The 12937-nt window shown below is 32.0% G+C and overlaps 1 protein-coding gene across 1 annotated transcript in view; it reads left to right on the top strand.

The window, feature by feature from the left end:
- LOC127714976 (CCR4-NOT transcription complex subunit 7-like) overlaps nt 1-12937 on the top strand; it is a 15332-nt gene extending 2395 nt beyond the window's left edge. Inside the window, exons 2-7 of the mRNA XM_052221007.1 lie at nt 5435-5614; nt 6497-6690; nt 7980-8141; nt 9344-9521; nt 10197-10274; nt 11095-12937. Of these exons, the coding sequence (XP_052076967.1) occupies nt 5501-5614; nt 6497-6690; nt 7980-8141; nt 9344-9521; nt 10197-10274; nt 11095-11268 (900 nt within the window). The 5' untranslated portion in view covers nt 5435-5500 and the 3' untranslated portion in view covers nt 11269-12937. The remainder of the gene's footprint in view (nt 1-5434; nt 5615-6496; nt 6691-7979; nt 8142-9343; nt 9522-10196; nt 10275-11094) is intronic.

Here is a 12937-nt window from a genome sequence, read left to right as displayed (position 1 = left end):
AGGCCAGTGTGTTCTAAAGCAGCAATTGAAACCAAAACAATTTAAAAGGTACACAGTGTTGGGGAAAAGGGGCTGCCTTTTTCTGACTGAATTGATTAAAGAAATTCAGAAAAGAATCAGGTTAATGTAGTAAGACATGATTAGTGCTTTGGATTGGTAAGCATTTTTGATTTTTTATTGTTGAATTTTCATTAAAAATTGCACCTCCAAAGAATAGAGGACCTTTAAGTATTTTTGGTCAAAGGTCCTGTACCTTCCATTGCCTATAGTAAGTTTGAAGCTTGCAGCTATATGATGAAAACAAGTTCTTATATTGGCTGGTGGAGGACATTTACAGTTTTAGTGTTTATTCAGGATTGTTTTCTATTATGCTTATCTATATATTCTGATAAATGTTTTGGTGTAACTTGTGTTCTTGCTTTATTAAGAGTTATGTGGTTGGAAGGCATCAGTGCTTGTGTCTTACCTTAAGCATTTTTAAAAAAAAAAATCAGCCTCTTGTCTTTTGTTGTTCCTATTTATCATCTAGAGATGATAGGGCAAGTTCTTTCATTATCTTTGTGATACATCCATCTTCTCTTGATTTGTAATCTTTGTAGGTGAATTACATCTGCACTTTGTTGTATTCTCTCTACCTGTTTGTTCCTCTTTTTATACGCCCGTTTACGGGACGTATTATGGTATACCGTTGTCCGTCGTCAACATGTCGGACATTAACTCAAAAATGCTTTCACCAATTTGCATAAAACTTTGGTGAATTGTTTATATCTATTGACGTGAGCTCCCTTTCGTTTTTAATAAAATTTAGATTTTTATGTTTCCGAGTTATGGGGTTTTATTCATTAAAAAAGGGGGGATTTTCCAGTTATGGACAATAAGTCAAGAATGAATTCACCAACTTGCATGAAATAGTGGTGAATTGTTTATATCTATTGACATGAGCTCCCTTTCGATTTTTATAAATTTTAGATTTTACGTTTCCAAGTTACAGGGTTTTATTCATAAAAAAGGGGGGATTTTCCAGTTTTTGGACAAAAACTCAAAAAATGCTTTCAGCAATTCTTATGAAACTTTGGTGAATTGTTTGTATGTATTGATGTAAGCTACTTTTAGAATTTTATAAATTTTACATTTTACATTTCTGAGTTATGGGGTTTTATTCATTAGAAAAGTGGTGATTTTCCAGTTTTCGGACAATAATTCAAAAATGCTGTCACCAGTTTTCAGGAAACTTTGGTGAATTGTTTATATCTATTGATGTAAGCTCCCTTTTTATTTTCATAAATTTCTAATATGACATTGAGAATTAATTGAACTTTATTTGTTTATAGTCTCACAACAGATATACTAAGTATTGCACAACAGCAAGAAATCTTTAATTGAATAAAAATTCAATTCATATAACCAATTTTCAAATTGACTACATTTATTCAGAAACCTATAATATGTCAAATATTTAATTACAATCCAAATTCAGACATGAATCAAGCTTGAATATTGTGTCCATTTTTGCCCCAACTGTTCAGGGTTGGACCTCTGCGGGCGTATTTGTCTGTGCTCCATAAGAGATCTTACTTATGAGATATACATGTGTATGCACTTGCATAATTATGGGCAGTGTTTTTGTTTGTGTCTGAGGAGTTTTAGGATTGAACTGGCTTTTTACTGATGTTTGTTATGTGTGTATTAGTTTAAGTAAGGCCAAAATTAAAATTAAGTTTGTTTCCCCTTACCCGACCGACCCTCCAAAAATCCGCCGACTGAAATAATTTTTTTCGAAAATCACGTTGTTGTTTTTTTTTTTTTTTCGTTTCTCTCAAAAGTTCGTTTTTTTAATTTCGTTTCCTTGAATGGTCCGTATTTTCAACATTCCGCGAAATCATTGTCGCCCGTGTGTTTGCAGCAAAGGGTAAACAACGTATGCAAGGATACTGAAATTGGAATGGAATAATGTTTTAAATAAATGCATCCGAGCAATCTTAACTACTCTTCCTTTCTAGCTACGCCTCCAATAACAAAATGCGTAGGGAGAATGGCCGAGTAGTTACGATTGCGCATCCGAGCTCACCCTTGAGCTTAAATGTTAGGCCTGGTGTTTCTGCTGTGTTTGTGGTAAATCCCTGAGTTCGCCTTTATCAGTGGTTGACTCAATAAGTTGTATATTGGCGTGCTATTTATGCTATTTTGTTTCATTTCGTATGTGATATTGGACCATACACTAGTTGTCTTTGGATAAAATAGTAGTTGATTTTTTTCGAGCTCAGTATCATATTGTGATGTGAAAAGTTGAGATGACTATACCAGCTTATGCTTTGATTAAAGTTCTTGTAAGTTCTTATGTCTTTTATAAGCTATAATGGGCTGATGATTAAATATGGTCACACATTCAGGGTTTTGTGAAATAAGATGCCAGTGTTTCATTATTATATTTTTAGTTTCTGTATAGATGGGTTGAATTTTGTTAACATTACTAGCAGTTGCTCCCATTTCGCTGGGCGATGTGTTAGCAAGTTTTCCCTTTCTGTATTTTGTGTTTGATAAAAAAAATCGTTGATTTCAGATATTTGATATCCTCGTTTGAGCTTCTTACTGTTTTTTAAGATCAGTTTTGCTGCTTGTGTTTCTGAGATACCTCAATACTTCACCCTTGATAAATCATTTCAATGAAAACACTTTTTGGGTGTGAGCAGTGTCTGTGCAGATATTGATATGTTTCAGTTGGTTTGATATTGGTTTTAATGTCTTGTATCATACTATGCCTTCGTTAAAGAATCTTTCTCCTTTGTATAATTATATTGCCCCCAAGGGTGACTGGGGAATAGAAGTATGGTCACCATTGGTCTTCCTCCGACCGGCAGTAAAACCCGTGCTAAAGTGGGGCGTCCGTTTGGCTGTGCGGGATGTACAAATTTGCAGCCACGTCCGGTCAGAATGGGGACGTTAAATCCGATGCCTCGTGTAAAGAGAGTGCCACGCTCTTTGCACGTTAAGAACCCTTGCAACAACTCTTTGAGGGGTCCGTAGGTGACCTGTTGCAAGGCTAGATTTCTGTCCCTATCCAATATACCCTCATTTCCCGTGGCAGTCTAAATTTCTCCGACCTTAACCCCTTAATCTATTACAGAACCTACCTATTGTAGTTATTGTGAACTTGTTCTCGTCCTGAATATGCATGAAATATTTGCCACTGGACGTTAAGCAACCAACAATCAATCAATTGTATAATTATGACAGTGTCTAAGAATATTGTTTCATTACAGGAAAATTCGTAGGTGAACTTCAACTATCATTATCATTTTGTTTCTCTATGTTGAAAGCGTTGTAAAATGTGTTCAAGAATTAACAAACATTGTAAGGTCTGCTAACTCAGCAAATACTGATCCGCACATAGACACGCCCAAGGTTTCATGGTAAAGTTTATAGTTTTCTAGAATAAGCCTTAATAGGCGTAGTCATACTCGCTTGGATCACGGTTTGTGGCTTCTAGTATTTCCTTAAATGGAAAACAAGTGTACATATTTTTTGCATCGAATGTTACTAGGTAGCAGTCTCGTTGGGGTTTTATATTTTCAATTGAATTAATAAAACTATAAGAAAAATATAGAACCGTGTCTCAATTTATATGTGGTCTACTCTAAGTCACAAAGACATTGATATTTACCAACATTTTCTAGTCTGAAATTGTAAGGTCTTCTAGTCATGCATATTACGTTATGCAGTATGTTGTTTTAGTATCAATAAAGTTCAATTTGTTGTTTTTCTGTGTTTTCCTGTGTGTTAGATATATTTCAGGCATTTTCTCTCTAAAAAAAAAAAAAAAAGCCTACCTACCTACCCACTTCCAAAATGGTGGGTAGGGTAAGGGGAAACAAAGATATTTTTAATTGCGGCCTAATCATATTTAAACTCCAAAGTATTGTTTGATGTTTACTGCTTCAAGGGTGTCTTAAAACGTTTTTCATGTTTTAAAATTCAAGTTGCTTATAAGTATAACATCTTTATAGATCCTGTTATGCCTTAAAACATTTCTGGTTGCACAGGTTTGGCTGTATTCTGAATAAATTTTTAGGTTTAAACATGGCTATTTTTGTCACAAGGTTATGCTGAACTTTAATATTTTCAGTTGTATTAGCGACATAACAAAAATTATTGAGAATCTTTATATAATTATAATTTATTGAGGGTTCTCACTAGGATACGTTTAAGGTGAGTCCTGAAACTCATCACTTTTTGAATTGGTTAGTCCCAGCTGATTCCGATGAATCAATATATTTCAAGAAGTTGACCATGAAATTGTGCTCACATCAACTTGAAACTTCATTGTCATAATGATTTAACATTTTATGATATATAAAAACTTAACAGTTATGGTTTTGACACATATTTTGCAGTTCACTGAACAAGGAAATGTTATCATGTGACTGGAGTTTGGTGTCATATGGACATGTACTCATGTTATGTACATATAGCTCCCTTCAAATTTTAATATAAAAATATTTAAAAATTTACTGGCTTAGGCCTTCACACCACTACTTTGTTTAATGAAGTGTAATCAAGGGGTTAAAGCCAACATTGAACAGCTGCAATACACATTAGATTTATAGTGATATCAGTTATGTTTAATTCAATTGATGAAAATATAAACAGAGTTTTACTTCCATGTCCGAATTTCATTACAAGCAGCGCGCATGAAACTTCCTTTTATTCTGCTAGACATAAGATTGACAGAATGCAAATTTTGCTGGTCCTGCATATTTGAAATTGTAATGAGATATTATGCTTGAATACTTGAAAACCTGAAAATGAAATGAAAATATAAAAAATATCTGTTGCAGCTGTTTTTCTTACCTTGTGCCCTTATAATACCGAACCCACCAAGCCTCCTTGCAATGTACTTCTACTGGCATGGTTTCAAAATTTCAATTTCAAACAAAGTTACAGCTACCCCACAAAGCAGAAACATACTTCAACAACCTTTTTGTCTGTACGAAACTGTCTGACAATTAGATTGACACAAAATGCTTAATCATTCAACCTAACAAAATTTGGGTTTCATGTCCAAAGGGTCTGACTATTTTCTCAAAGTCTGCACAAGTCTCAAGCACAATACTGCAACAAGGATTAACAATTTTAATTTTTAAGAAATTCCATCTTTCTTGTGCATGTTGTGAAATAAGTTATATTTATTAGACTTCCTTTTTACTCCCCCCCTTTTATCTGTAGACAGAATAAGCATAGACAAACATGAAGGCGGTTCAAAAGAAAGTCTAAACATGGTTATTTAAACATTTATCTTAGTTTGTGTAAAGTACATTTTTATTTTACAGTTCTTATGAAGAATAGTCTGATTGAAATGTATTAAAGAAACACGGATTTTCCAAATCAGCCATTTATAGTATAAATGTAATACATGTATAATATTATGTATTTCCAGGAAGAAAAAACATCAAGAAAAGGTGAACTTTTAAAGAATTGTAACTGAACACGGGATGCTGGCAGTATGCCATCTATAGCACACACAGAATATGGAATTAAAGATGTCTGGCAAAACAACATGGAAGAGGAGTTTAGGAAAATACGCCATGTTGTTCAAAAATATAGATATGTTGCTATGGTAATTGTAAATCAATTTTCTATAAAATACATGTAGTTTTCCCTTAATACAACAAAAAATCTCCTTTTTTTTCTTAAATTTTATCATGCTATAAAATATTATAACTTGCTTAGTGCTTAATCAGTGCTCCAGATTATTGGAGTATGCTGTAACTTGCTGTTTATCATTTTACTTTAGAATTCAAGTATAAAATGTATTGTTATTTACCTACTGGAATGGAGTGTTATTTAACCTCTGCACTGAAATAAATATACAATATAAGGTCAATGTCAGAAAAATATATAAATTTTTTTGTATGAGTCTAAGGGCGAGGTTATACCGAGCCCTTCCCCAGTTTTGTGCCAAATACAAAAAAGTTTATATTTTTTCTTACATTGACCTAATATTGTTTTTATACTGCAACTTAAATTAATACATTGATAGCTATTTAAATTGTCAAACTTATTTTCACCCCTAAATGAACCCCTGGTTGTGGAAAAAGTGATCCATGATTGCACAAAATATAGCTTTGTTGCTATATTTAGGAAATAAACACATCTAGTTGCAGTATGCACAAAATATAGCTTTGTTGCAATATTTAGGAAATAAACACATGTAGTTGCAGTATAAAGGAGGTAAAGTTAATCGGATATACTTACAATTGATTTCAAATGATGCATTTATGAAACAACTTAAGTTGTGATAGAACTCACTGACAGTTAATTTTTACAAACTATTTATAGGCTTTCATTTCCAGTACAGAAGTGTTGCTATTGCCTTTAGCATTCACAAGAATGAAATAATTACCAACATGACCAAACAAAAAGCAGTAGTTGACAAATTCTACACATGTTATGGTAAATAAAATATTTTTAAACTCCGTGGCTTTATATTTTGTAACAGGACACAGAGTTTCCTGGAGTTGTAGCACGGCCAATAGGAGAGTTTAGAAATGCTGCAGATTTCCAGTACCAGTTGTTACGGTGTAATGTAGACTTGCTCAAGATCATACAGTGTGGTATAACATTTTTAGACGAGAATGGTGATACACCATCACCTATATCAACATGGCAGTTTAACTTTAAATATAGTTTAGTGTAAGTGACAAAGTTTGCTTTGTTAAAACAATGGTAGATTAGAATTTTTCATCAAGTATTGTTATGTTTGTTTGTCCATTTGAAAATGACAATGACAAACAGCAGACAGATTGTCATATTAAACCTGAAAAAGAAAAATGTTTGTCATGGTTGTTAAAAGAAATGGAGAAAAACATGTTTCAGGAACTTGTTTCTCAGCTTCAACACGCATAAACAATTGGACAAAACAAGGAAATATGGAAATAAGAAGATGTGGTATTACTGCCAATGAATCAACTCTCCATTAAAAACCAAATGATGTAGAAATTAGCAATTATAGGTCATTGTACGGCCTTTAACAATGAGAAAACCCATACCACATACCAAGCTTTAAAAGTCCCCAAAATGACAAATTTAAAACAATTCAAACAAGAAAACTAACATCCTAATTTATGTAAAAAAAACAATAAATGAAAAACAAATATGATATACCGCAAAAAATTCAGTTGAACAAACAACTGAATTACAGGCTCCTGTCTTGGCACGAACAGAGTGTGGTGGAGTTTACCATGTTTGTTCCAATGGTTCCAAAGGATTTGAGAAATCAACTGAACATTTGGTCCAGTAAACCATTCTTCTTAACTGGACCAGAGCCTTTTTCACAGGACATTTACTCATGATTTGGACAAAATTGAAAATCTTACAGGTCATTTGGTCCAGTAATGCATATTGCTTTAACTGAAACAAACCAATTTTTACTTGCCTTTGCCCAAAATCTGGCAATCTTGGGACTGACTGTTGTGGGTTCCGAACCCACCACTAACCTAGGACAGTGTTGTAATAACACAACATAAGAAGAAACTATTAAAAGGGCTTAAATCATCAGATCGTTACAAACCACAAAAAAATTAACGAAATCAAAGGACACAAAGTACAGATCTGAGAGTACTCACAGTTACTGAAAGCAAGTTCAAAGCCAATAATAACTGATAAGAAAATCATGTATCTAAGACTTTAATATAGATCAGTCCACATCCAACAAATTTAGTGTAAAGACGTCATTAACATTCATAGAAAAATATGACCTTGTTAAAGGCCAAAATATGGGTAATGATAGAAGGTAGGATCGTGCATATACATATGTGTATATGATAGCAATGATACTGTTTGGATTGTTTTAATTTATTAATAATGAAATCAATATTATTACCAATAAAACATCATTTTATAAAGAAATTATAGAAACAGATGAAATTTACATTTGTGTTATCTTGAATTATTTGTTTACAAAAATGTTTTTGAATTTGTAGGGAAGACATGTTTGCACAAGAATCAATAGATTTACTACAGAATTCTGGGATTCAGTTTAAGAAACATGAAGAGGAAGGAATTGAAGTATATGAATTTGCTGAGTTGTTAATGACATCTGGTATAGTGCTAAGTGAAAATGTCAAATGGTTGTCTTTTCACAGGTAAAAGACTATTTCATACTGATGAATAAATTATTACCTTTTTAATGTCATATCAGCTATTAACAGCTACATCACGGTTAATTATCACCATGTAGTGTGATGCTTGTTAGGTTTCTGTCTGTTGACTGAATGAATAAAAGGATGTGGGGTGTACATCAATGAGACAGCAACCAAGGTTACAAAACAATAAGTATGTACAAAAGTTTCTTTTTCTGAGCAATTACAATCATAGAAACTAATTGATAACAACGTTCATTTTTGGGTAAAGATTGCATGAAATGCAATCAAAACCCTATGGTACTGACTTGATATCTATACCCTCCATGGTTTATCACTACCTTTTATACAGTTCAAACAAAATAGCGCAGTGCAGTGATCATTAGTTAGATCCTATCCAGTCAATGTCATACAATTTATTGATGATATGTTATACTTTCATATTTAAGTTACAATATGATGTGTATCTGACCTACCATACTTGTAAAGGAAACATTTTTTTATCAAAAAATACATAAGTAATGCATGGAGTATGAGGTTCAACTACAAATGTACAATCATGAACAAAGGAAGATAACTCCAACTCAAATTTTTAATTGATCTAGCACAATACAATAATTTTTCAATGTTTTATTTAAAAATTCACAAAATTGCAAAATGAAAGCAGTCTTTATCCTTCAGTGCTCACAAGTGCTTTGATTATAACTTTTACTATGCAACACATTTTCAGAACCTTTCTATGTGTTTTGTTCCTTCAAATGCATGTATTTACTAAAAAAAAAATTATTCACATTTTTCACCATAAATTTCTCAGAAAATACCTAGCTTGTTGATGTAATTTGATACCAGCTTTTTTTGTGGTTAAAGCACATCATGTTTTATGTTTTCATTTTCTCCTCTGAGCTACATCATACTTACCTAATGCATGTATAATTTCTTCTCAATCAAAAGTGATAGTATGGGTACGTACTAGTCAGATAAGTTGACTTTTCATCTTATTCAGTTTTGTATTAAGTAATTTCAAGTTTGTCCACCAATCAGGTAAGGTCTTTTTGTTGTACAGAAAATTTCTTTACTGCATGTAGACAAGTGAAGAAATTTAAAACATACTGCTTTCCATTTTGATACTCAAAAACAGTTCAGTTCAGATTGACATTGATGTATAAAATAAAAAACATCTATTAAATATTTGGTATCTTTTACAGTGGATATGACTTTGGATATTTGTTGAAGTTGTTAACAGATCAGCCTTTACCATCAGAAGAATCAGAATTCTTTGAATATTTACGGATATATTTCCCTAATATTTATGATGTTAAATATTTAATGAAAAGCTGTAAAAACTTGAAAGGAGGATTACAAGAGGTAGCGGAACAGTTAGAGGTAACTAAGCATGTAGTATATGTGTAACTTATAAAGTATGATGTTTAGAAGTGCATGAAAATGTGTATCTCACTAATAATAATGAATTCACAGTAAACCTGATATAACAAAAATAAGTGTAAATCTCAACAAATTTGGTAAGAGTGTGCCGAAATCCTGTAATTGATAGATAAAACAAAAAATGTAAAACCGATTCATCCTTAGTAAAATACTGTATTATTTATATATCACTATATCTTTGAAGGACATTTAGCTAAAACAATACACGGGCAGCAGTCTGAAATAACAAATCTGAATGATATGTAATGCTATGAAAAGAAAGAAGAAATTTGTAATGAAGCATTTCATTTTGGTATTTATCAGTAAATACTGGATTTTTAAATTAGAAATGCAGTTTTATAATAGGGATTAGGTAAATGATTAATGATGTTGAAAAAAGATAAAAGTGCAAGAACATACATTGCGAAATCAAGTTTTTTCCTTATTTCTTGCTTGTATTACTCTTTAATCCACCCCCTGTCTGGCAAATTGAATTTGGGAGTAAAAAAATGGGTTATGCATGCCTGATTACAGTATTTGGATTTTACAGAATTTTGTGAATCAAATTGTAATACAAATACAAGCACGATATTGATAATAGTACATTTTGTATATAAGTATCTTATTGTATTTCAGATTGAAAGAATAGGTCCCCAGCATCAAGCAGGTAGTGACAGTTTATTAACAGGGGCAGCATTTTTCAAAATGAGAGAGGTAATTTTTTTACTGCTAATATATTTTCAAGGCTGATTCAAATATTCAAATGCATTGGTTGGGAGAAAAAAATGGCCCCCAAACTAGGCAAGTTTAGGAGTAGAACTTGTAAAAATTCAATGCATTATAAAAATGATGAGGTATGATTGCCATTAAGACAATTATCCACCAAAGTTCAAATAAAGTGGATGTAAGCAGTTATAGACAGCTACGGCCTTCCACAATGAGAAAAACCCATACTGTATAGTCGGGCCCGACATAAAAAATATGAAACAATTCAATTGAGAAAACTAACGGCCTAATTTATAACAAAACAATTTACGAAAAACAAATATGACAGACATGAACCAACTACAACCACTGAACTACAGGCTCCTGACTTGGGACAGGCACATAAAGAATATGGCGGGGTTAAACATGTTTGTGAGGGCTCAACCCTCCGCCTAACCTGGGACAGTGGTGTAACAGCACAACATAAGAACAAACTAAAAAAATCAGTTAAAACAGGCATAACCCGATCCGATAGATACAAAGCAGAAAAACATATATTGACCATATATTTAGCTCCAAAAGCCCCATCCCCCATGCTTTTAGAAAAACGGTAAGAAAGCATACAGAAATGTGATGAAACAGTCAATACAAGTTCGTTGTTGCCATGAATCTAGTATCAATAATCTTGACAGTTTAAAAAAAGGACCCCAAATTTCAAGTCTACCTCAAAATGACAGGAATTGTGTGAAAAATTTCCTGATCCTTGCTCTGGTCTTTTACAATACATAATACTTAAATTCAGCATAAATGATTTCCTGTTTATTTTCAGATGTTTTTTGAAGATAACATAGACGATGCCAAATATTGTGGTCATTTATATGGACTTGGTACATCATATGTTCAAAATGGGACAGGTTACGACAATAATGTGTTTGGTACACAAAATCATAATTCTGTGTCAACGCCGCATGATGAAACGAACTCTGTATCAAGTAATTCATAGAATCTCATGCTGTGCAATATTTTGGAATGTCTTTAGAAGAGTTGTTGTAACCATGATAAAGGCAAGATCATGTGACATCAAGAACAACGTTGAAAAATGAGTGACCAGCACTACCAATGAGATCATGTGACTTATCAGCATGAAAATAGGCAGCTATTGTATAGGGTTCATGACCTTGTCCTTTCATCTGACCTTCTGTGATAAATCAAACAGGGACAACCATCATGTCATCAAGTGTCTCAGGTGTAACTATGGTTACTATATTTCTATAGAGATATTTCAAAATGTTGTTCGATGAGCTCACTTCTATATGTCCATCGAAAAGAAAATTCTTTTGAAACAAATTAAAAAAAGAGTGAATAACTTAAAGGGAAAAAAGAAAGCAGTGCATAATTTTTTAATTTCCAACTTGGTGTTTGAACATCAGGAAATGTTAATACATTCTAAAAAGTTTTTTACAAAAACTTCTAGCTTAAAGAATTGATAATTTTTTTTGATACTTTTTATGTTGAAATACTCAGAAATAATCAAGACATTTGTTAAATTGTGATCAATAAGAGTTAAATCTATAAATATTCTCTTATAAATGGACATACGGAAATGACTTTTTGTTGTAACATTGTCTTTCATAAATCATGTACCATCTCCGACAATTTATTCAGGGGACACAACTGGGGCCACAATATCATGTACGAACTACATTTCCATGTTGACAGGATGGAAAAGATATAAGATTTAATTAATCAAATTTAATCTCCTTGCAACTATATTTACCATTTAAACAGGATATTGGAATGCCATCTTTATTATTGAAATGAAATATTAGCAAGATACAGCTTTTAATATTGAAAACTTGTTTATATTTGTAGATTTTCAGTCAATATCTTTCAAATGTAGAACCGTTAATTAAAAAAAAGAAGTTAAAGCTGTATTAAAAATGATTATGACCTGTGTCAGTTTATAACTAAATGTATTACTATCTAAGTTAATAAATATAAAACGTAGTTGCATGGGGAATAACTCTGTCTCAAGTAATTGTTCTAAAATTCCATCAGTGTTTCTACTGAGGATTGCTAAAGCGACTGTGATATTTTTGTGATTTATTTTTCTGAAGCACTCTTTTTGTTTTCATTTTAAATTGAAGCAGTTTCCATTATTTTATTTCCATCAGACTCCATCACTGTTTTACATGAAACTATAGAACTGTTAATAGTATTTTTTGTTATGGACCTGAATGATATATGTGAAATATATTGACCTGAAGAAAGGGTGATGTCTTAGTTATTCAATGGATACCCAATCTACTTATTTGTAAAAATCATAATTTTTCTTCTATAAAAGAAATGCAAGATTTATGTCTCTTTCTCAATCCAGAAGTTTTTGTATCTACAAAAATACTAATTCAGATTTCTAATTCTCACAATATTTCTACAAACAGATCACTTTAGAAAATATAATTTTTATTCAATATTAGAAAGATTGAAGCATATTATACAATTGACTGTCATCTTGATAGCTTGAGACAGAGTTCTTATAAAGCAGTTGCTTAAAACTAAATAAGTAAATAAAGAAAATTATTATGGACATTAAGTCAAAACCTTGTCTAGCTAGGTTAAAGTATTTTCACAAATTTCTTTTTATTGTGATGTATATACATACTAGTATTAGT

The sequence above is a fragment of the Mytilus californianus genome, unplaced genomic scaffold (genome assembly GCF_021869535.1).
Source record: "Mytilus californianus isolate M0D057914Y unplaced genomic scaffold, xbMytCali1.0.p SCAF_9, whole genome shotgun sequence".
NCBI lineage: Eukaryota > Metazoa > Mollusca > Bivalvia > Mytilida > Mytilidae > Mytilus > Mytilus californianus.
Note: the sequence above shows the minus strand (reverse complement) of the source record. Positions and strands in the feature narration are given on the sequence as shown.